The sequence below is a fragment of the Vigna umbellata genome, chromosome 4, assembly GCF_029865625.1.
Source record: "Vigna umbellata cultivar VRB3 chromosome 4, Vumbellata_1.0, whole genome shotgun sequence".
NCBI classification, from domain to species: domain Eukaryota; kingdom Viridiplantae; phylum Streptophyta; class Magnoliopsida; order Fabales; family Fabaceae; genus Vigna; species Vigna umbellata.
The window spans coordinates 37,810,446-37,835,059 of record NC_142168.1 but is presented as its reverse complement, the minus strand read 5'-3'; the positions used below and the strand labels follow the sequence as shown (position 1 = coordinate 37,835,059).

General features: G+C 31.2%; 3 protein-coding genes and 1 pseudogene across 4 annotated transcripts; 3 read left to right on the top strand and 1 right to left on the bottom strand.

Annotated features, from left to right (window-relative positions):
• The first annotated feature begins 210 nt into the window (after positions 1 to 210).
• Positions 211 to 6,900, top strand: LOC148200102 (chorismate mutase 1, chloroplastic-like; annotated as a pseudogene). The gene is made up of 6 exons (XR_015786167.1): positions 211 to 366; positions 1,050 to 1,275; positions 1,631 to 1,717; positions 2,424 to 2,567; positions 5,586 to 5,678; positions 6,395 to 6,900. The product of XR_015786167.1 is annotated as a chorismate mutase 1, chloroplastic-like (transcript).
• A 2,006-nt stretch (positions 6,901 to 8,906) lies between these two features.
• Positions 8,907 to 11,351, top strand: LOC124834988 (early nodulin-like protein 17). The gene is made up of 2 exons (XM_047309833.2): positions 8,907 to 9,210; positions 10,739 to 11,351. The coding sequence occupies exons 1-2, from the start codon at positions 9,018 to 9,020 to the stop codon at positions 11,074 to 11,076; spliced, it is 531 nt and encodes a 176-aa protein (XP_047165789.1). The 5' UTR covers positions 8,907 to 9,017; the 3' UTR covers positions 11,077 to 11,351.
• Positions 11,352 to 14,576: 3,225 nt separating this feature from the next.
• Positions 14,577 to 16,427, bottom strand: LOC148200101 (uncharacterized). Its single transcript, XM_088114084.1, has 2 exons — positions 15,736 to 16,427; positions 14,577 to 15,263 (listed from the first exon to the last, which is right to left on the bottom strand). The coding sequence occupies exons 1-2, from the start codon at positions 16,252 to 16,254 to the stop codon at positions 14,820 to 14,822; spliced, it is 963 nt and encodes a 320-aa protein (XP_087970210.1). The 5' UTR covers positions 16,255 to 16,427; the 3' UTR covers positions 14,577 to 14,819.
• Positions 16,428 to 20,960: 4,533 nt separating this feature from the next.
• Positions 20,961 to 24,290, top strand: LOC148200100 (early nodulin-like protein 20). Its single transcript, XM_088114512.1, has 2 exons — positions 20,961 to 21,408; positions 23,708 to 24,290. The coding sequence occupies exons 1-2, from the start codon at positions 21,222 to 21,224 to the stop codon at positions 24,061 to 24,063; spliced, it is 543 nt and encodes a 180-aa protein (XP_087970638.1). The 5' UTR covers positions 20,961 to 21,221; the 3' UTR covers positions 24,064 to 24,290.
• The last annotated feature ends 324 nt before the right edge of the window (positions 24,291 to 24,614 follow it).

The window sequence follows — 24,614 nt, the reverse complement described above, 5'->3', positions numbered from 1 at the left end:
TTGGTGTGGTCTTTGGTCTGTTCTCACATCGCCACCTACTACGTTTCAGGAGTCCACACAATCAAATACTCTGTTCTATTCCCACCCACCAAACCTTTTCCAATGCTTCAATCCTCATTTCTCTCTCTTTCTTAACTCTTCCTCTTTTATCTCTTTGTCACTTTTCCATAACCCCAATTCACTTTCTCTTTGTTTCTATCTTTCTCTCCAATGGAGTCCAAGCTCCTCAGCCCCCATTTTCCTTCCTTCCACACCCGCATGCATTTTTCATCCCACACCTCTCAGGGCTTCGATTTCCTTCAACCCCACTTCGGATTTTCTTCCAAAAAGCAGTCTTTCTTTCCGCCCACGCGCTGCTTCCATTGAGTAAGAATCGTTAAATCATCTGCATTCACGTGGGGTTTTGTTTTTAATCTGAAAGTTTCGATTTTTTTCATGTGGGTGTTTGTAATTGAAATTGTGTTTAGAATTCATGATCAAGGTTTGGGATTCAATGGGACTTGGTGGATTACAAAGAGGAAAGTGCATGATGATGGAATTGGGTTCCTTGTGTGTTCTTGATCAGTCACGTCAATGGTCTTTTTTTTCTTTCTAATTTTCAGGTTTGCTAGTAAGGGGATTAAAACACTTTTTTATTACTTAAGGCTGTAATTTTAGGACGAAAGTGTGATTTTATATTCTTAGTACTGTTGTTGATGCTTTTCTCTTCATTGAATATTTTATGAATATGATATGCATGGATAGTGGGAATTTTTTTTATTCCATCAACCAATCTGAGATTACCATGTGAAACAAATTTGTTCTTCTACAGTAACTAAAAAGATTACATGGATGCATAGAGATAAAATTTACATTTATACTTTTTTATGAGTTCATGTTTTATACTTTAATATGTTGATTTTTATTCTTCTTTTGTTATGCTTTCAATTGTGCTTGGTTGTCAAGAAGGGATACTGAGGTTGCAAGTGGTGTCTTCCCCCATCATTTTTTCCTTTTTTTTTATATTTTGTTCAGTCATGTTTTAAATTTGCCCTATTTCTTCTGTGTAGATCAATGCCAATAAAGAAAAGAGTTGATGAGAGTGAATATCTGACCCTTGATCAGATAAGGCATTCTCTAATTCGTCAAGAGGATAGCATCATCTTCAGTCTCTTGGAGCGATCACAATACTGTTACAATGAAGATACATATGATCCAGATTTCTTCTCCATGAATGAATTTCATGGATCATTGGTGGAGTACATGTTGAGGGAAACTGAGAAGCTTCATGCCAAGGTCTGAACCTAAGCTTATTTTTTATAATGTAACTGAATGTTCTTAATGCATAAATATAGTTCAGGATGTGCATAAAAAAAATCTGTATTGAATTTCTTCTACCAAAAGCATCCAAGCTGTCCCTACCAATTTTAACTGTCACAAAAGTCTGCCCTTTTACTCAATTGATGAGCTATTTTAACTGTTTCTTCCTATTATATTGTCCCCAAAATTTATTTCATTAATGGTTTGTAAATTCATGCCTACTTTGTTCTGATGTGCATCCAAACTTTCATCCGCAAATCCAACTGCAATAAGTTTTGTCTCTCATTTTCAAAATATTGATTTCACGGACTGAATTTCCATTCCACTGAAGGTGGGCAGGTACAAGAGCCCCGATGAGCATCCATTCTTTCCTGAAGGCCTACCTGAACCAATGTTACCACCATTGCAGTACCCTCAGGTACAGCATATTCCATAGCAGTAATCAAGTTTGTACTATTAAGATTTTCTGTTGCTGCTAAGTTTATTATGTTCACTTGCACTGAACTACACTTTCAGGTAGATGGAATAACAATGTGTAGAACTCTTTGAATTCCTCCTCTCCAAGTCCATTTGTATCACTAGTAGTGATGTAGGCACAAAGAGGACATGTCAATTATTCAATTCTTGCTTTTTATAGAATTTTAAAACTGATCGAAACTGGCTTATAAAAGTTTAATTGTAAAGAAGCAGTTCCTTATAGAAGTATAACATCTGTAAGATGTGTTCCTTTTTGATGAATTGAAATGATAGTTTTCTCTTTTCAATAATGATGAAATTGAAACATTATAGTTACATGAAAAGGGAAATATGTACACCAAGTTGGGAAGTGACCATTCTATACTTCAGCCCAACACGTTTGCCTAGTAAAGTGAAACGAGTGGAAGGAAAATCAATTAGCTGTTAACCGAAAAAATTATGGTTTAATTCTTTCTGTACTTCTTATGTGCTTAATGAATTTATAAAAATGGTTGGCCAGTGGATGACATGCCTTGCAAGCATAGAGTAGTTCTTAGTTGTCTGCATTGGAATACTATGTGGACCATATCCATGTACCAAAATAAATTGGTGTTGTATCTTTCTTGCGCTAATTGCTTCTTCTTTGAATTTGTGTCATGTATGAATAGGTGTTGCACCCTATTGCCGAGTCAATTAATATAAACGAGAAAGTATGGAGCTTGTACTTTAGAGTTCTCATCCCTCAAATAGTTAAGCAAGGAGATGATGGTAACCTTGGATCTAGTGCTGTTTGTGATGTAACATGCTTGCAGGTACACACTATTAGTTTCCTTTAGTTGAGTTCATATCTACATTCAAATGGTTTCCAGGGGTTGTACAACATTGTCTTTTCAATTATTTTATTTACTTCATTTAAAGTCTCTCAATGCATACTGTTCTATTATATATGAATCTATCTATACCATCATTCATATCTTTTTCTATTTCCTCTTTGGTATTTGATAGGAACCCATAAATAGTTAGGCCCAAATCCAAAATATCGAAGATGTATGTTAGATAGAGAATGAATGACAAAGTAAGGGATCAAAATGGCATGATAGAGAATGAGAAGAATCCTTCCGTGTAAGAAATTGATGAGCTGGCATAGTAGGAAAGGAGTGATTCTGTTGTATGGGTATAAGCGTGGGAAGATAGCGGGGGAGAATAGGTTGGTATTTGGGACAGACTAGGTACTCTCTAACTGTTTAGAGATACTTTATACTTTTCTTATTGTTCTGTATTTTCTTTCCTGATTCAGGCATTGATGTCATTCTGATACAATCCTGATTTCATTACTAATACAGTGATTATTCAACTATACTTTTGCTTTCTTATTTCTGGTACCTATCAATAGGTATCAAAGCTCACGATTCCTGGGGTTTTGATGGTTATGACATAGCAATGGAGTCGAGAGTTGAAAATTTAGAGAAAAGTATGCTTGAATGGAAGCATGAGAGTGAAATCCAAATGGACGAAATCAAATAGCTACTGAAGGAAAAAAATTGAGGGTACACAGCCAATCATGATAACGACATTTTCCGAAACGACGAATGTGTGCAGTGTTAGTAGCATTAGAGGAGGATCGGGCACTGAATTGGTACCATTGGTGAGAGGAACAAACACCTTTACCGAGCTGGGTCCAGTTCAAGGAGGCAGTGATTCGAAGGTTTCAATCGGAGATAGTACAAAATCCTTTTGGGCCATTGTTGAGCATTAAACAAACTGGGACAGTCATGGAATATAGGAAAAAATTTGAGATGATTTCAGCCCCATTGAAAAACGTTGATCGGGTAATGTTAAAAGGAATTTTTCTAAATGGATTCCGTGAAGAATTGCAAGTCGAACTGAAGCTATACAACATGGAGTCACTATCAGAACTCATGAATCAGGCCCTATTGTTGGGAGAGAAGAATTGGGCTAGAAAGGGGTATTAGGCTCCTGTGAGAAAGCGAGCACGAGTGAGAAGCGGACTTCTCCAACTGTGACAAATATGAGTAGATTGTATAATGCAATGGTAGATATTGTGAAGAATAAATTGTATGCTCAAAGGCCCAATTATGAAAGTACGAGATCAACTGAGCCCCAACCACTCAATGGGTTCGGTGGAGAGAAAAAAGACAATATGAGCAGGAGGCTTTCGCAAGCTGAGTTGCAAAAATAGAGTAAAAAGGGGTTGTCTTTTAAGTATGGGGAGAAGTGGGGACCTGAACATGAATGCAAGCTGAAGCATTATAAGCTGGTTTTGATGGAAGAATGAGGGAGGAAGAATCAGAGGATTGGGATGAGGAAGAGGAAGAAAAACCAGAGTTGGAGCACAAGACACTTCAATTGTCTTTGAAAAGTAAGGTGGGGCTGATCTATCATAAATCTTTTGAGATTTGGGGAACTATTGGCCAAAGACGAGTGCTGATATCGGTTGATTGTGGAGCAACTAGCAGCTTCCTTTCTAGAAAATTAGAAGCTGAGTTTGATCTTCTAGTGGAGAATGCCCCTATTTATACTGTGGAGGCAGGAACGGGTGAGAAGGTGAAGGGTAGAGAGGACTATGTAGAGGAGTTGATCTTGGGTGCAGGGAGTCAATTGAAACATGATTATTAAATGGAGTGAAGAAGGAGGTAATAAGGTGTTAAAGGGAGACCGTTCACTAAGCAAGACACAAACATCTTGGAAGAGCATGATTAAAGCCTTACAAGATGAAGGAGTAGGCTACTATATTGCACACCAGCAGTTGAAGATACAACCTTATAAATTAAAGAGCTTGGCTAAAAAGGTCTGACAAAAGTTAAGTCTGAGATATTATGGGCGTTACGAAATTATGGAGAAGTTTAGTCCGGCTGCCTATAAACTGCAACTACCTTTAGGAAGCAAAGTGCACCCAGTTTTCTACGTTATTGCACTGAAGAAATCCGTCACTGCAACAATCCCCAACCAACCGTTCCCTTTATTTTTAGCAAATGATTGGGCATTGAAGGTTCAACCAGCAGAAGTGCTTGCTGTTAGAAGGAACCAACTAGGGGATTTCAAAATTCTTTTTAGGTGGAAGGATTTGCCAGATTTTGAAAATTTGTGGGAAGCTCTGTCTACACTCAAGGAGCATTTTCCTGATTTTCACCTTGAGGACAAGGTGCATCGAGGAGGGGAGTGTTGATAGGAACCCATAAATTGTTAGGCTCAAACCCAAGTTATCTAAGATGTATGTTAGATAGAGAATGAATGACAAAGTAGGGGATCAAAATGGCATGATAGAGAATGGGAAGAATCTTTTCATGTAACAAACTGCTGAGCTGGCACGGTAGGAAAGGAGTGATTTTGTTGTATGGGTATAAAGCGTAGGAAGATATTAGGGGAGAGAGACTAGGAACTCTCTAACTGTCTAGAGATACTTTCTACTTTTCTTACTGTTCTGTATTTTCTTTCCTGATTCAGGCACTGATATCATTCTGATACCGTCTTGATTTCATTACTAATACAATGATTGTTCAGTTGTACTGTGCTTTCTTATTTCTGGTACCTATCTGTATTTAACCTTTTAGTACATGTGCTATGTGAAGTCTAATAGATTTGTTTTTTTTTAAAATCTTTCGCTGTAATGAAGAAAAGAAAGCTGACCCTCATTAAAATAAGATCAACTAGTGAATTGTTTGAACAGGGATTGGTGGAAATTATTTTAGCTTGCAAGTTTCCTTCTGAAAAATTCACCAATTTCACTGCCTCAGTTTAGTAAGTTGAGATTGTAATGATAAATTCTGTCTCTTATATTGATGGAAACTTGTGATTTGTTGTGACTGCAGGTTCTTTCAAAAAGAATCCATTATGGAAAGTTTGTAGCCGAGGCAAAATATCAAGCTTCTCCCGATTCATATAAGCCTGCCATTTTAGCTCAGGTACAATACAATTTGTGTTACTTATTTGCTTATACGGATTCATACTATCAACGGTAAATCTGCTTCACAAAGGAAACATTTTATCCAATTAGTGATAAACAAATCATGCTAATTTTGTGTCATAAGTTTTTCTTGTCATATCTATAAAATAAATCTGCTTGGTTTCTGGTAAATGGTACTGCTTTTGATGGAAATCTGCTTCAAGTGGAAACATTTCATTATAGTAGTGATAAACTTCTGGTGCTAATTTCATATCATAAGTTTTTTGTGTCATGTATAATAACATCTGTTTGGTTTCTGGTAATAGTATTATCTTCTATCTCATTTATGAGTATAAAAAGGGCTAAGTTCATACAGGTTAATAAAATCAATTAGTTTCATTAAATTTTACTAATTTTCTAATATTCTTAAAATTCACTTTTCTTAATCTCGTAAGACAAACTTGTACACATAATGATAATACAACCAAATGTTAGAAAAATTATCACCAAATGGAGTTGAAACAGTTTGAATTTGCTTATATTTAAGAGAAAAAAAGTCCTTTTTTGCTTATAAACCAGAACAGAAGGAGTACTGATTTTGATGGACATGCTTTACAAGTTTCAAGTGTTTACAATCTTAGTATATTGCTAAGGGACAATTTTGAGGTTGTTTTCATTTTTCTGTAAGCTGGATTCTTCACATAATCAACTGGTCTTATCTTGGTGTTTTTTCAGGACAAAGAGAAATTGATGGAATTGCTTACATATCCTGAAGTTGAAGAGGCAATCAAGAGGAGAGTTGACATGAAGACCAAGACTTATGGGCAAGAAGTTATCATAAATTTGAAGGAACACAGAACTGAGCCAGTCTACAAAATAAATCCAAATTTGGTTGCTGATCTTTACAGTGATTGGATCATGCCTCTCACAAAGGAAGTTCAAGTTGCTTATTTGTTGAGAAGATTGGACTGAACATAGCAAGCACATTTTCAATCATATTGTTCATAGGGTATTATATTTTCTAGGAAGTATACTTGCAATGGGTAATTTCTCTTTAATCATCACCATAAACTTTAGCTATTGTAATTATTATAACATATGAGGAATTTGATTTTGGGCTCTTGTATAATAATTGATGCTATATTTTATGTTGTTTTTTCCTTGTGTTGAAAACATTGTAACTTCAATCTTGTAGTGTTGTTATAATAAAAGGAAGTGAAGAGTTAAATCCTTTGTTTCAATCATATTTTTCTTGAGAGATGACAATTTCCCGTCCTTGTTTTTATTATGTAATTATAAAACTTGTAAACTAACCTAACCCAAATGAAAATAAAAGTTTGGAAAAACTCACAAGTCATATATAATATTATAGTTTGATTACTTTTGCATGTTATAAAAGTTCAAATCATGTATACTTCAAATGTTAAGTTTCTAGGTGGAATACAGCAAATTGTAAACAGATTCAGCAAGAAAGCATTACAGTGTTCCACAGTTTTAATATATTATATATATAAATTTAAGAAATAGGTATGAGACAGCAAAGTTTGCATGTCGTATTAATGTACTTGTTGTGTTGTGGTATCGTGATTTTAGGAAAAAGCAGGACCACATTCATGGCTAAAGAAAAAAAGTGTTATTGTGTGGATGTTGATATCAACCAACACATGCAACAGGAGAAATAAATAACAAATTCAAGATAAGGATTGTAATATAATATAATATTTATTGATCCAGGTGTCAAATTCATACACGTTCATTTGTTTATCAATTACTTTTTCATTAAATATGTAATTTTGTTTTCTTTCAAATGTTTGAAATATGTATTTTCATATAAAATCGTGATGAGAAAAACTATCCATATTCGAAAGGGTGGTCCTTCTCGTAATAAAGTAAATGTTTGAAGAAAGACTATTTTTAACCAGTTTTGGAGTAGCATTTTAGTAATATAAAAGTAATTTTTAATTAGAAAATAATATATTTGTGAAGAATAAAAAAAACATTTAACCTGTAGTTATTTTTAAGTAACTGAACCTATTATGTATTAATGCTGTTTAATTGTCTTAGAGTATAATAGTTAGTATAGTATAAGAAAGTAATAATAAAATATAAATTAAAATTGAATTGCAAGCATGGATAACAAAGGTTGGGATTGTATTTTACCACTCTTGTTTTTTTTCAAACCTTAATTTTATTATACTTTATTTTTATTACTCTCATATGTATTAATTTAAATAATTCCAAAGTCATCTCTTAACAATGAAGATACCAAGAAATATAATCAATTTCTTGGTCATAAATGTATTTTTTGCATTAATAATATGAACTTAACCCTTTAACAACTCTAAATATATTTCTAATATTTAAAATGATTAACTGATTTCATTCAAATTCGATTTATATAAAAGTTTTCAATATAAATATAAGAAGAAAAGATGAGTGATAAATAATTTCAAACATTTAATATAAAATTTAAATTATATATATATATATATATATATTGTCAGAAATAAAATAATAAAAGAAGAAAGAAAAAAAATAAATGATACCATGCAATTTGACTTATGGTTTCATTTAACTTGTATAATTTTTTAAATATTATTTATTATATACCGTATAATTTTTTACATTATTTCATTCATATTATATATTTAAAATATGAATTTCTATATTTATTTTATAAATTAATTTTTAAGTTTTACGTTTAGAAAATCTTTAGTTTTATATTTTTTTACGAGATATTGTTTTTTGTTCTTTTAAATTTCTATGGAGGAATACAAAACCATTACTCATCCATGATAAACTGAACCTAATAATATGTAAGTTTTTTCCAAAAATCATTTTAAAAGATATATTTACACTCTTATATCTAATCTTCAGGATCTTAACAAGTTAAAAAAATAATAAAACTTACCTTTTAAAATATAATTCTATATTTAGGGAAAATATTTATGTTTAATATTCATGTTTAAAAATAAGACTTTTTCTCATTACATATAATAACACTATCCGTATCATATCCTAATATTTATTTTAAATAATTGTTTTTTTATAATTTCTTCTTCAGTAAAAATCCCATTTTTAGGAAGATACCTTAAAAGCTGTACTATTTCCTGCGCGTATTGTGATAAAAAAAATCAATGGTAGATCTAGAAAGCAACAACAACCCTAGAAAATTGAAATTAAATAAGAAAAAAAAGACAACTTTCACACAACAGATGCTATTTAAAAAACCCCAAAAGAACCAAAAGGAGTCCTTAAAAGGCCAAAAGAACAGAACATTGTGACAGAGTGTTCCAGAGTTTGTTGAACTGTGAAGAGAAGAGAAGAGGGTAACTGCAACCAAGCAAGCGAAGCAGTGATGGAGGATAGGATGAAGAAGACGGTGCTTTCTCCACCCATTGTGCTTCTCTTTCTAGCTTTCTCACTTCTTCTCTTGCTTCCAGAAGCTTCGGCTACAAAGTTTAACGTTGGAGATAGCAAGTTTTGGAACCCCAATATCAACTACACTGAATGGGCCAAAGGAAAACATTTCTACCTTGGAGATTGGCTGTGTAAGTTCCCTTTCTCTCTTTATCTATTCATGTGTTTTGTCTGGGACTGGACTTTTTGTTTCCGTGCTGGGTGTTGTGTTGGTGCAGTCTCTCTGTGAACCGGATCTGATTTAGTACGAGGATTGGATGAAATAGATAAAGCTGTTATCTTTCTGTTGTTTTCATCGCTGAATTTACTGTCTTTTGAAGCAAGAGGGTCCATATTTGATAGTTTCAATTTCAGATCTTTTGGTTTTCTTCCGTCTTTAGTTAACCTTTGGGTCTTTTGTTGAACTCATGCTAGGTGGATAAGAACAGTGAAAGAATTTGGATGGTGTTATAGAAGAACTGGGAATTGTTGTGTGTATATTACCAGCATTTTGTAAATGAACTGTAAGAGTTGTGTTTTTAGGGGAATGGTGTTGGAGTTTTTCCCACATTCCCTGCCTCATTTAATTTTGATTTCTTAATTGATATTTTCTGTCTAGAGGGAGTGTAAATGAAAAATAGGGTTTTGAATTTGGATCCCTTTTTGTGCTTTTGTTGACTTGGGCTGCATTTCCAAATCCTTAGTTAACATCCTTATTCTGTTGCTTGTTCGTGCATTTCTCTCTTTCAGTGAAAATTCCTCGTTTTTGTGCCGTCAAAATTTTCATGGTTACTTTTGGTGTGAATGCAAGTTAATTTGTGTTTTTCATGGTTCTTGCATCTTCTCTCCCCGTTGGTGTTGAGTTCTGGATGCTCACCACCAAGATAAGCCATAAATATGTGAATGGTTAAACAAAAATGTGGAATAGCAATCAAACAATTGAAATGTGAACAAGAATAGAGAATTGCAGTCTTGTTTAACCTTTAAACAATTTTTAGCTGTGGCAGGATGCACTCTATACTGCCATATTCTGCGTATTATAGCATGTTGCTCGAGTTTATGAGTTCACTAATTTACCCAAATTAATCAAAAGGTTAAGCTGAATATTCCCATCAATTAACATCACAGTAAAAATGAGGTGAAGTAAAGTTAAAAGAATGACTTTCACCCTCAATTAGTGGCTCAATTTGTTAATGGAATGCAACATAACATAACAGATATAGTACATGTTTGAAATGTAAAACTTACTTTTGAAGGACATTCTGTATCTTTTAGTCTCAAAAGTACTTTTAGAATGAGGCTAAGGGTAATCCAAACAAGGTAATAGGTATTCATTATTATTGAAGATCCTAAGTAAAGATAAGACAAGTTTATAGTATATAAGTGGGTATAAATCTCATTTTTCAAGTTGGTTTTGTTGGATTCAGTAATAGTTAAAGTTCACTTCTTAATAATTATCTCTTCTATCTTAGAAGTTTTCTACTCTAGTTTTGATTTGTACTCTCATTGCCTTGTCATACCTCAATTTTTGGTTATAGAAGCACACAAACACTTGTAAGAAGTAGCAATGAACAAAGTTGTGTGGTGGTTGGGTGCAAATTTTGAGTTCCAAACCAAGATTTTATGGAATGCAATGTTTCCTAGTTCATATATTCATGCTAACTATGTCTGTTTTTGCAGATTTTGTTTACGACAGGAACCAAGCTAGCGTGCTGGAAGTGAACAAGACCGATTATGAGACTTGTAACTCTGATCATCCACTCACAAACTGGACAAGGGGTGCAGGAAGAGATGTGGTTCCTCTAAACGTAACCAAAACCTACTACATCATCAGTGGCAAAGGGTTCTGCTTCAGTGGCATGAAGGTGGCTGTTCATGTTGAAAAGCTACCACCTCCGCCGAAAGCCGCCCCTGTAAAATCCGGCGCACCAACACTCTTCTCCACCGGCCACATTCTTCTCACGCCGGTTGTTTTTGCCGTCGGAGCAGCGTGGGATGCATTCATTCATTTCTGGTAGTGAATACCACACCACCATTGAACAACATCATTGGATAAGTGTTAATGTTGTGTTAGTTGATTTTATTTTTTGTTGAAAGGCAATTGTTGTCTGCATTGCATGGTGATGGTAGTTGTTGGCCTCAAATGGGTCAGACAAAAGGGTGATTTTTCAGCAAGTTAGGTAGTGTCTGTTTGATTTTCAAAATGTGTTGTGTTTCTGCATGATTATGGTCAGAAATATGCCACAAACTGGTTTAAATTAATTTGATTTATTGGAGAATTCAAATGCGGGAATTGCGGGAATTTGTATCATGCTTTAGGACTGGTAGGACCTTCTGCATGTGCTTGTAGCATCATCATCACTGCATTTTACTTTTCATCAATGTTTTCATGTCTTAAACTTAAATCCCATATTAATACGTATTTAGAAGACCCTTTTTCATATAATTAAGAAATTTTAATTTATCTTTGAAACTTATATGTCAGATTAGACTTTTGTTGCAAACATAAAGATAAAGTTCATATCTGACTTTACTTGAACAGAACTACATTGTGACTAAAATTCATGTGATCTGCAAAAGGAAGATTAACATCAATTTCAAAGTCAATATAGAATATCAAAACTTTGCTTCATTCTTCTACATTTTCTGTTTTGTCAAGCAGAACAAAGTCAATGCAGAATATAAAAAAGTTCTACCATTTAGTAGAGAGTTGAATTTCTTAAGCTTGGAATCAGTGGTTAAATTTTTAACTTCATATGACTAAACTTCGTTTGAAGAGGCAAAATTCATTTGGGTGATCTTTTGTCCCGAAAAGGTTGATAATTTTTTATTGGCTGAGTCATGTTCTTGGAACGCACACAAAAAGTCGTTGCAAAATGGTCCCTCAAAAGTTCAGTTAATATTTTTTATGATTTGAAGATTCAAACTAGTTATGTAAGTATATAGTGTAAGTCAAATTTCGAGTATATACACGAAGAATTAAGATTAATTTCCTCCCTTCTTTAATTCTATGATTGAAATTACGTTGTTTATTTTTCAGCAAATGGAGAAATGAACGATAACTTCAACCAAGTTTTATTTAGCAAGCATACTTTCCAGTAAAAACTAATTTACAAAGAAAATATTTATATAGTAAGATATAAAAAGTTCTGTTTTAATTTATATTATTTATTTGGTTTATGTACTAAAATAGGTAATTTTTTTTTCGAATGTGGATTACTTTTTAAATTTATTACGTATCTAGATTGAGTCGTGGATAGAGCGGGTCGTGCATACCGGTTACGATTTTATTGAAAAAATCGTGAATAACATAAACAATTTTTAATAATATTGAAATTGTATTCAATTATAACCAAATGATAATTTCAACTTTAATATATTTGAAAAGAAATCAAATGACAAATTTACGATACATACATAATTAATTAAAGTCATGCATCATATAATTAATTAAAGTTTTGAGAGGTTGACAAGACAATTCGAAAAGTTTGGTTAAGTACATGAAAAATTTAAATACTTCAACAAGACATTAAGAGAATTAGACTAAGTGTATGATAGACAAGATATTCAGATATATCAATAAAGTGCATGAAAAAATCAGATAATTCAACGAAAAATCAGATAGCTCGATGCAAAAGTTTAAACAATTCAAGTGCATAAAGAGCTCACAATATGTTGTCAAGCTATTTCATTATATTATATAAACAAATTATTGTAAACCTTTTAACACTTATGTATTTCATAGATAAAAAAATGTATATTATATTAAAAAAATATTTCGATATGTTTTTAGCTTAACATATTTCATTCTTTTTGATAGGTTGTGTAAGTGAACTATAATTGAAAATTTCTCCTTTATTCATGAGACGTCTTATTGGATTCTATAAATTGATCTTAAAATAAATTTTGCAATCCTACTAAAATTAAGGACAAAAGTTATTATTTAAATTTGAGTTGAAAATGTAATTATTTTTAATGCGTTTTAATATATAAAGTTTATTAGTAGAAAGTAATCGATATTCTATATCGTTAACAATATTTCTCAAGAACTATTAAAATTTGGACTGTAAATTGTTGGAATCTTATTAAAAATAATCGATAAATATAAATTATTCGAATCGTTAAATTATAAATTAATTCCTATATAGATTATTTTTAATCTAATAGTGTGGAATTATGAATGTAAAGTTATTAATATAAACAATAAAATAATAAAATCATTTTAATCTATTGAAGGTATAAGATTGATTATAGTTTTTATTAAAATTCCACTCATCGTACTGCATTCTATGCAAGTATGATTAATTAAAGAAACAAGAAATGTATAGTTTGAAATTTCAATTGATAGGTTATGATATATTTATTGATTGTAACTCTCTTAAATTCATTCTAGTTTCGTATTTAATTGATAATTTAAAAGGATTGTTATTTGACACCCGCTTAATAGTTGTAATTTTTTCATATTAATAAACTCATTAAAATTTCAATTGGTAATGTTATAAATTTTAGTGTTTGAATTTTCATTAATCAGTTTATATAATTAAGCAATTGAATTTTTTAATAAAATATTAAATTATAATAATCGAGATTGATTATAATCAATGTTATTATATTTATCAAGTTATTTTATAAATTTAATTTAAGAGAATAACCTTTTATTTTATTTTTTTAATTTAATTATTATAATAAATCACTCATTTAACATTTAGGTTAAAAAATAGTTAAGATACAGAATAATTATCTTAGAGTTACACAAAGAATTATATATATATATATATATATATATATATATATATATATATATATATATATAATATTACAAATGAAACTAATCTCAAACATGCAATAAGATAAAATAATACGAAGATATATTAATTTTAAATCAAAGTAAATAATATTCTTGACAATTTATATTCGAAATTGAAAACATCTCACTTAATTATTTAAATAAATTAAAATAATAGTGAATTAAAACTATACTTAATTTTGAAAATAAAATTAATAAGTTACATCAATACTTTTAATTTTAATCAGATTAAAATGAAATTAAACAAGACTAAATTAACATGAAATTAAAATTAATTAACACAAACATAATTTGATAAAGAAAATTGGGTAGAACAAAACTTAATTTATAAAAATTCACAAATCTACATGAAACTTTGTTATTGCATATTCTAATATATGTCTCATAATTTTCTTAAATAAATTTTCTCCAATTGATTAATTCTATTTCATTTATCGAAATGCACCATTACATTAAGATAATTATAACTAATATGGTTTTCATGATTTCACCATTCAATTTGATAATATAGTTATATATTTTGATAATCCAGATCAAGGCCTGAAGTGATTCTTAAAGTACCCGAATTACAGGAAGCCAACCTAAAGTCCTAAAGTCCTGATTATGGAATGACCTGTATAAATGCGAAGACCTAAAGTAGATTTCTCTAGATTGCACTTTGTTTTAATTTCACATTATCACTGACTTGAAAAAGAAAAACAACACTTTCAATAACCTAATTTGCTCACTTACCTTCTTCATCCATGCTTCACATCAATAACCTAAAGTCCTTACATCTGTTACATTATTCAACTATATAATGTAAACTTTGTCATACATCAAGAAATTAATTCACTATTCTAGTTAAAAGGTTTATCACAGTAGTCATTATAAACACTAACAACTTGACATTTTCTCAACTCAATTTCTGAGGCTATGAAAAAGGAACTTACATAAGAGGAAGAGTGTTGGTGTTTAGCCAGAACCGGAATCAAGAACAGGAAGCCTGCAATGCAAGCTGATTGATTTATCAGTCTCGCGAGTGCCTGGAATGAAGAACTGAAATATCACTGTGAGGCAACTGCCCTGTGGACCAATCCCGTAGAAAGCACAATCTGGTCTGGCCAAGTGACACTGGAGGCTCTTGGCGAAGTGCTTCACACTCACTTGCACAGATTGTCCATCTCCTCTTGAAATGGACCTTGACGATCGTGTCTGAGCACTGACATTTTGATCTTCAGAAGGGGCATTTGTTTGCTCTCCAATCACCACCAGTCTCCGAAACTCAGCACCCAGACTGATCAGTGTGGTTGAAACCTGCACGCTCAAATCCCCATGCTTACTTATGAACACATTCACAACATCTCCCACCTGCTTCATCCGATCCACCAAGTTCAACAATTGATTCGAATCAGGAACCTGCATGGATTTCGAAATTAAATGAGTGAAAAAGACTCAGATTTCCATTGATTCATCTTCTCTTACACACAAACACGACTACACAGTCTCATTAGCCACTCCAACCCTCTCTGATCACAACTCACTAGGAGAATTATTCACATTACTACTACAATGTAACTTGCTAAAGAAAATCTCTCTCTACCAATTCAAACTAATCTCCTCTTATAAATATAGTAAATTCTCTTAACCGCGTAATAATTTTAATTTCAAAATAACTTCCTATCTCAATATTAACTACACGCCGTAAATCAAAACAACCTAACTTTTACAAAAAGGTTTTAGAAACCTGTCCACAACCCTGGTTTTTGTAGTGTTCAGAACTGTTATTCAACGGCAATTTGACCACAACAATCAGCAAGTGTCTGCAATTTTCTCCAATATCAAAAAAATACGATAAAGCTATATATATGAAATTGGAAGAGTGAAGAACCTGAACGAGTGTTGGAGGGAGATCCTGCGCCGAATCGAGCGCGCTCTGAAGCTCGGTAACCTGCGCCCTCGACAAGGGTTTGGAGATGGGAATGTCCTGAATCACAGCCGACTTATAGCCACGCGTTTCCAGCGTGAGGAAGGGCATGGACTGGGTGGAGTTCGGGGACAGTTTCTTGACGAGCTTGATCTCGAGGCGCGTGGCGGTGGAGGAGGAAGCGGAGTACTCGGAGGCGATGGCGACGGCGCTGCGGAGGGCGCGGAGGAGGAGGGAGAGGTCGAGGGCGAAGGCGATGCGGTCGTCGTTGTTGCTGGAGATTCGGTAGTCGTGAAAGAGCGCCTCCTTGCGGAACTGCGCGACGGAGTGGACGCCATCGCCGTTGAGGAGGTTGTGGAGGAAGAGCGCGTGATCGCGCGTGAGGTAGAGGTGGCAGGATTTTCCGGTTTTCTCGAGGACGGGGAGGAACCGCTTCTCGAGGAGGTTGACGCCGTTGTCGGTGATGAAGGCCTTGAATTTCATGGCTGAAACGATTTGAATGAAGAAATTGAAAAGTTGGTTAAATGAATGAAGAGAGTGAAGAACTTTGAGATTGTTTTTGCTGGAAAAATTGATTCAATTCAGCCGTTTTTTTTGGGGGGAAACCAAAATGGGAATGGAGAGATACTCACTGAAAATTGGGTTTAGAAGGTTGCTCAGAAAACCGGACCGGTTGGTCTGTTTGATCAAACCTAGTGGATAAACCGGATGGAGTTAATATTACATCACATTCCTCAAATAAAATTTAACTAATGATTGTTTTTATCAATGATTGAATTAAGAAAGTAACCAAACTATTTAACATAGTAAACAAACAATATTTACATTTTTGTGATAATTTTATTACATAACTGAATTTGTCGTAATATTTTATAGGCCAGAGCACTTATGTACAAATATTTTTAAATATAAACAAATGGTCTAAGAAAATACATATTTTCATAAGGAATTGTATATTTAGTAACTAAAACTTTTAATCAATTTTAAAAAAAACTATTTATTCCACTACTAATATAAAAAGATAATAATACTTTGACAACATTGCTTGACAATATTTTGACACGGGTCACGTGTCAAAATATGACTGGTCTACATGGAAATGAAATTTCAAAATGAAAAATGATGTGGAAAAAGAATTGGAGGCAGGGTTTCAAGTTGCGGGTTTCATTTTTCAAATTTCAAATTTGCAATGTTAGAGAGAGAAACCGAATCCTAGAGAGAGTCGCTTCCTCTCACCCACCACCGAAGCTACGAGAGAAGGATTTCCCTCCCACGCGCCCATTGCCGCCAGAGTGCTGCGGTTTACGTCTACCCACCCACCCATGCAATCTTAGCCGAAGTGGCGGAGAGAACCCGAACCCGAACCTAAACACGGACTGGATGGTGTATTTGAACCATGTTTTGTTGATGTTAGCGCATGGTTGTTGAAATGAATAGGTTGTGGATTTGGTACTTCATTTTTGAAGACCACTAATGATTACAAAGGCATTAAATTGGATTATTTTGTTTTTTATACAATATCCTTGTTGAAATCATACATATTAGTCAATATTAGAAGTTTAAGACCTTGATGTAGAAGTCAGTCTACCCTGGTATGCATAAGTCATACTCATGGTGTAGAAACAGAAGTGGTAGAAAGACAACATAAGTGGATACTTTAGGCCAAAGTTTTGCAAAAGAAGGTCAATTACGAACATGACACTCATTTTGGAGAGTCTAATTTATTTCTCATCCTTTTTTTAACTTAAAAGTCACGTGGAACCAATTATTATGCCATTTATGAAGAATTTTGTGACCTAGGAACCATATTTAGTCGAACTCATGGTGCAGAAATAGGAGTGGTAGCAAAGGAAAAATAAGTGGGTACTTTAAGCCAAGGTTTTGCACAAGAAGGTCAACTACGAACATGACACTAATTTTGGGGTGTCTAATTTATTTCTCATCCTTTTTTAAACTGAAAAGTCACGTTGAACCAATTATTATGCCATTTATGAAGAATTTTGTGACCTAGGAACCATATTTAGTCAAACTCATGGTGCAGAAATAGGAGTGGTAGCAAAGGCAAAATAAGTGGGTACTTTAGGCCAAAGTTTTGCATAGGAAGGTCAACTACGAACATGACATGTCTAATTTATTTCTCATCCTTTTTTCAAGTTAAAAGTCATGTTCATGCATTCGTTGCCACTTAACCCAATTTATTTTCATCATTTTTTCTATATAGAACCCTATACATACAAAGTTTCCTAAATAATCACTTCTAAATTTAGTAGGAACTGCAGTGCAAACATTTAAAATATTGATATTCTGATCTTCAAATTTCATTAACAATAAATGTAATACTAGTACTTTTCTTTAAACATTTTAAACAACAAATATGTATATTTAGTCATCATCAATACATTTTTTGTGTTAGATGACTCTCTTTCATTAACAATAATACATGAAAATTGTCATTTTGTATTTAGAATCCCCCAACCTAATTCCCTAAATAGGCACTTCATTTTAATTTCAATAGTACAAAAAAATCTAAGATGAAAATTGTCATTTTGTATTTGGAAACCCCCAACTGAACTCCCTGAAAAGGCACACCATTTTAATTTCAATAGTAAAAAAAAAATAAAAATATAAAACACTTATTTCAATAACGCACTTATACCTATAATAACTCTACATCATACGAGAAAAACACATGTAATCACCGACTAAGATGATAAAGTTACTTTCAAAGCTTTCACAAACATGAAAAAAAAAGTATGTCACTATATATAAATAAAAGGGAGAAGATTATATTGAAGAAGTGAAAAAAAAAAAAAGAAAAACACAATATCTTAGTATAACCATATTTATGTCCAATGCTTCAAAATCTAATATAAAGCTCAATATTTATGTTAGTATGTATACCAACTTTGATCATATGAAAAATTATATTATTTACAAGAAAACCACCTTATAATAACATTTGGACTAATATGCACAATGTTGTCATCTATCACCTTTAAAAGAAAAGAATACACAAATATATACTCTCAACATCAAAATCTATAATGATAGCATTAACATTAGTAAAAGAAAATAGAATTTGTTAAAATATTTAAAAGATCAATTATTACTTTATTGTTTAATGTAATAAAATAATACTCATGCCTTTTAATTTAACAAATTTCTCACGTCATTTTTCATTTTGAAATTTCATTTTCATGTCGACCAGTCATATTTTGACACGTGGTCCATGTCAAAATGTTGTCAAACAATGTTATCAAATATCATTATCCTAATATAAAATATGTTTCTTATTTAAGATATTTAGAACTAATTACATTATATAAGTAAGACTTGTATGTAAGAAAAATAAACTTACTATCAATCATAATATGCAATGTAAATTTATGTCCGACCATCCAATGTATATTTGTACATAATCATGCATGTGCTTATACAAATTTATCTTGAATTTGGTAAGATTTGTAAATTCCATTTTCTCTTATTATTACTCTTCTTTCTTGTTCCTAAGATAAGGTATTTCCCTCTTCATATTTATCTTTGTTTGTTCTCTGTGGCTTAATATAATGCTCAAAATAATATGCTCATAATAGTGTGTCGAAAAATGTTATTATTATGGTATTTTTTTTATCATGAAGTTGTAGCTCATTATTTGAAGCTCTCAAAACAATGATCTCACCTTCTTGAAACTAATTTTTTATGTTTGATATTTTAGGTTTTTCATGTTTATTGTAAATCAAATATAATTAGGAGAGACTTAAATTTACATATTTTAACATTCTCAACCTAAATTTATGTTTAATAAATGGAAATCTTTGTTATATTTATGATAAACATTAAATTTTGGAACTTTCTATGTTTATTAAGTTTGTTATATACACATCGTACATAAATTTATATATAATCTCTAAGTGTCAAACATAAAAAAGAAAAATCTTTTTTATGTGGTTTACATGTGAAAGGTAAATATTGATAACTTAATTTTCATATTTACTATCTATTTGTTAGAAGCAAATTCAATGATGTGGTAAGTTGTTTTTGTGTTAAATGACTGTCTTTCATTAATAATAACAAATGAAAATTGTCATTTTGTATTTAGAATTCCCCAACTTAACTCCCTAAATAGGCACATCATTTTAATTTCAATAGTAAAAAAAAATCTAAGATGAAAATTATCATTTTGTATTTGGAAATCCCCAACTTAACTCCCTAAAAAAGCATACCATTTTAATTTCAATAGTACAAAAAGAAAATCTAAAACACTTATTTCAATAATGCACTTATACCTAGAATAACACTACATCATACGAGTAAAACACATGTAATCACCAATTAAGACGATAAAGTTACTTTCAAAGCTTTCACAAACATGAAAAAAAGAGTCTATCACTATATATAAATAAAAGAGAGAGTGAAAAAAAAAGAAAAAACACAATATCCTAATATAAGCATATTTATGTTCAATGCATAAAAATCTAATATAAGCATATTTACGTCTAATGCTTCAAAATTTAAAGCTTGATATTTATGTTAGAATGTATACCAACTTTGATCATATAAAAAATTATACTATTTACAAGAAAACCACCTTATAATAACATTTGCACTAATATGCACTTCTTATAATAATGTTGTCATCTATCACCTGTAAAAGAAAAGAATACACAAATATATACTTTCAAAATCAAAATCTATAATGATAGCATTAACATCCGTGAAAAAAATTTTAGAATTTGTTAAAATATTTAAAAGATCAATGATTACTTTATTGTTCAATGTAATAAAATAATGCTCATGCCTTTTAATTTAACAAATTTCCCATTAATTTAAACTTTGAAAAAGGGTCAAGATACTATTGTTTTGAGAATTTTGAACGTTTAAAAGCATAAAAAGTTTAATTAACTAGATAGTTAAACGACAGAAACTAAAATAACAATATGTAAATATATTTTTTATTAAAATATCAAAATATAAACAAAACGTGACACCCGGTTTATAATGGAAGCATGGTTATGAACAACATCATGATTAGTATTAATTTGGCAGTTATTATTAACTTTAATTGCATTAAAAGACAACAATGAGTGAGTTAATAACACTTAATTCCATGAAGAGAAAAAAACAAAAATACAAAAAACCATGGGATCCTACATTGTCCCAACAATGCACAAATAATATTTGTTGATTCCAAAGGACTCTACTTTACGTTTCAGCTTTCACTGAGACTGTTCTTCTTCTTATGCACCATTTCATAACTTTAAAAAGCGTCACTGTCTGTGCTCCACTTTTTACAATACTTCATTCATCTCATTTTCTCCACACTATTTAATTCACACATGTATCACTTATGTTTCCGATGAAGAGAACAACCACTAACGAAGAGGTGTGAAGATTATACGAACTTGTCTGTCTCTCTGTCTATCTATTTATCAGTGTGTTGTTTGCTCGACATGACGATGTGGAAGAACATGATGATGGTGATGGCCAGTGTAGTGGTGATGGGGTGGCTGTCATGGGTGGTGATGGGAAATCCGGTGCTTCATAAGGTGGGAGGCTCCAAAGGTTGGATCAATAATCATGATGTCAACTACACTGAATGGTCTGCCCAAGAACATGTCTATGTTGGAGATTGGCTTTGTAAGTGCATGCATATATACTTCTTTATGTTTCTTAATTTGATTCCATGTTCTTCAAAAATGATAATAAGTTTCATCTTATTTGTTCTATCTTATTTTTCTCCTCTAAACCAAAATCATGATTTGTTTCTCTTTAGGTTTTCCTCACAAAAGGGTTTTGAGATCGATCAATTTTCGTATATGAAGTCATAACATTCAGAAACATGTATGTTTTTAAAATGATTACGTGAGTGAGAGAAGATTATTAGTCAAAATCACAAAAAAATCGTTAGATTATTCTACAACATTATATTATTATTTTTTTCTTATTTCACAATCTAAATATGATATAATTTTGTTGGCTCTAGAACTTTTCAATTTGATCTTCTAATATTTATAAATGTTATGTGGTTTTTTGTGATGAAAAATATTAATTTGGGGAGTTGGAGTATTGGACAAGAATTCTACTCATACTTGCAAAAGAGGGATTAAAAAGAAAGCATAGTACTCTTTTACTCTTTAGTTAAATTCAGAAAGTTTGCTATAATTAAGTGGCAATTAAACGTGTTAATTAATTCTTGAGCTGAAAATACAATAAAATATTTGGGTATTTGGAACGGATTAATCTTTAAGTAATACTATTGAAAGTAAATATAGGTATATGGTAAAAAGAAAAAGTTAAAGGCTTAGTCAAGAGGAGCATAAGATCACATTAGAAAAGAAAAAGAAGAAGAATCTTCCTTTCAAAACGTTGAGAATGGAAGCTTTAACTCAAAATCATAAAATCGGAGAAAAAATTCTAATAGCAAATTGAAAGCATCATAAAACTAAAGGTGCTTTAAATTTTGGATAAGTTTGTATATATGTAATATTGTTATTTGATTTGGCAAATAGAAACAATAATTCAAGATCATACCAATATATGACATGTGAATGGATTGAAACACAACATGTTAATTGGTTTTTTAATTTAACTTCTTTTACCATAGATAAAGTGAACAAATTTAAATATATGTTTTTGGGTATAATTTGTTTTGATCTCATAAATTTAAAATTGTTTATTCATCTATATAGTTAAAAAAAATGTTCTTTTTAGTTTATGATGAGTTCCAAATATATAACCATAATTAATTTAACCTAATAATTATAAAATAATTTCAGAATAACGTGTTTTCATTTTGCATTCTTCTCATCAAACTTTCTCGTAATGGATTCAGTGATTTTTTTTATTACAATTTTAGTTAATTTTTATGTGTTCGAATAAACGAAAAATAAAAAAAATTGTTAAAAATTAAACAAAATTAACTAAAAAAATATATCAGTGAATTCACTCTCAAACTTTTTCTACACACTTGTTTTTCCTTTTGAGTACCAAATTTAACCCAAAAGTATCCTTTATTAAATTTTGGTAACTGTAGAATACATTTAGGCAGGGGAGATATTATTATTATTTTTTAAATCACATTTACTAAAAAGATAATTTTTAATATGAAAATTAAAGAAAAACTTAACTCAAATTAAGGTTATGATTTTTAATTTTCATTCTGTTTTATCTTTAGAATATGTATCTAGCTATAGCTCCCTAAAAATTTGGATTAGCTAATGGTGTTTTGTTTTTCTATTGTACTTGATATTTTGTAATGTATTGTTCTCTTTTAAATATTAAAACCAGAAATTCGGATTATTTTATGATTTTTTTTAGTGTTTCTCTGCTATACTTATAGAACAATATCAAAACTAGAAATTCGGAATATTTTATGATTTTTTTTAGTGTTATTTCTCTGCTATACTATTAAGATACACCAATTTTAATATTTTAAATATAACAACTTAACCTATTAAAATCAGTGTATTTTGAATCTTACAACACATAAAATTTAGCATCTAGACTGTCATCCTAAACTTGTTGAAAAACAAAAACTAATTAACTAACCAATATGTTAGTATTTGTAAGTTTTAGTAAAATTATAAAATGGAACATCATCACTAAGATAATTATGAACTAATTAAATATACCTTAAAAAATTAAGCTTACCAAACTTATGCTTTTTTTAAAGACAGGAGATTGAGATAAACATTATTATATCTTTACAGATAGTTAGTATTAAAATATACAATGACATGTTGAAGAAATAAATTTGAAGTAAATTTAATTTTATAAAATTAGTTTATAAAATGATATTTGTATTTATTTATATATTTTGAATTGATCACGTAACATTTTCAACAAGTAATAGTATTTTATTTATCCATCAATGCATGACATACTTGATTTTGTTCTTACATATATATCTGCTAATGGTAATGAATTTGAAATGAAGTGTTCACGTTTGACAAAAGATACTTCAATGTTCTGGAGGTGAACAAGACAAGCTACGAGAACTGCATAGACAGAGATTTCATAAGCAACGTGACAAGAGGTGGTCGTGATGTGGTGCAGATGACAGAGGCAAAGACCTATTACTACCTCTCAGGTGGAGGCTACTGTTTCCATGGCATGAAAGTTGCTGTGCATGTTCAACAACATCCTGCAATGGCACCAGCTCCATCCATGCCTGTCTCTGCTTCTCTTTTGCCCTCGCTCACGTCTTCCTGCGTTTCGATCGTTCTCGTTAATGTCGTTTATTATGTCAACTTCGTTTTCATGGATGGTTCGTGTCTGCTGAGCTTTTCTTAGTATCATCTGCTGTGCTTTTAAATTAAAAAAAAATCAATATATCAGTATATTTTAAAGGCACACCATACAAAACAATTCAACAGAAAATTTAAATATTCGATTATAAGATTATTAGGAAGAAGCATTGATATGGTTGTTTGTTGTTGAAAGCTACAATGGCTTGTGTTGTTGGTTAGATATTTAGGTTTTTAGGGTTTGTGGGGGATGCTTGATTTGATCATGGTGAAGCAAAGACCTTGTTCATTTTCTTTTTATATATATATATATATATATATATATATATATATATATATATATATATATATATTTTTTTTTTTTTTTTTCTGATTTTATCTTATCATTTTCATTACTCTTTTTTATGATTGAAATTATTTATGTAATCATTTTTTAAATCTTGAAACCTGTTTTTATTTATCTTGAAACCTTTACTTGTTTTATTAAGTTTCAAGGGTTTTGGTTCGACACTTTGATCAGTCTGATTGTGGTTAACTAGATCAGTTCGACGAACTAAATTAATTTGACGTAAACTTTTTTTCAATTACAGTGTTTCT

Bases quoted from the DNA above. Each gene is read 5' to 3' on its own strand.
- LOC148200100 (XM_088114512.1), top strand. From the start codon at position 21,222: ATGACGATGTGGAAGAACATGATGATGGTGATGGCCAGTGTAGTGGTG. The intron at 21,409-23,707 runs GTAAGTGCATGC...TTTGAAATGAAG, and splicing joins CTATGTTGGAGATTGGCTTT to TGTTCACGTTTGACAAAAGA.
- LOC148200101 (XM_088114084.1), bottom strand. From the start codon at position 16,254: ATGAAATTCAAGGCCTTCATCACCGACAACGGCGTCAACCTCCTCGAG. The intron at 15,264-15,735 runs GTTCTTCACTCT...AAATCCATGCAG, and splicing joins TCCCTCCAACACTCGTTCAG to GTTCCTGATTCGAATCAATT.
- LOC124834988 (XM_047309833.2), top strand. From the start codon at position 9,018: ATGGAGGATAGGATGAAGAAGACGGTGCTTTCTCCACCCATTGTGCTT. The intron at 9,211-10,738 runs GTAAGTTCCCTT...CTGTTTTTGCAG, and splicing joins CTACCTTGGAGATTGGCTGT to ATTTTGTTTACGACAGGAAC.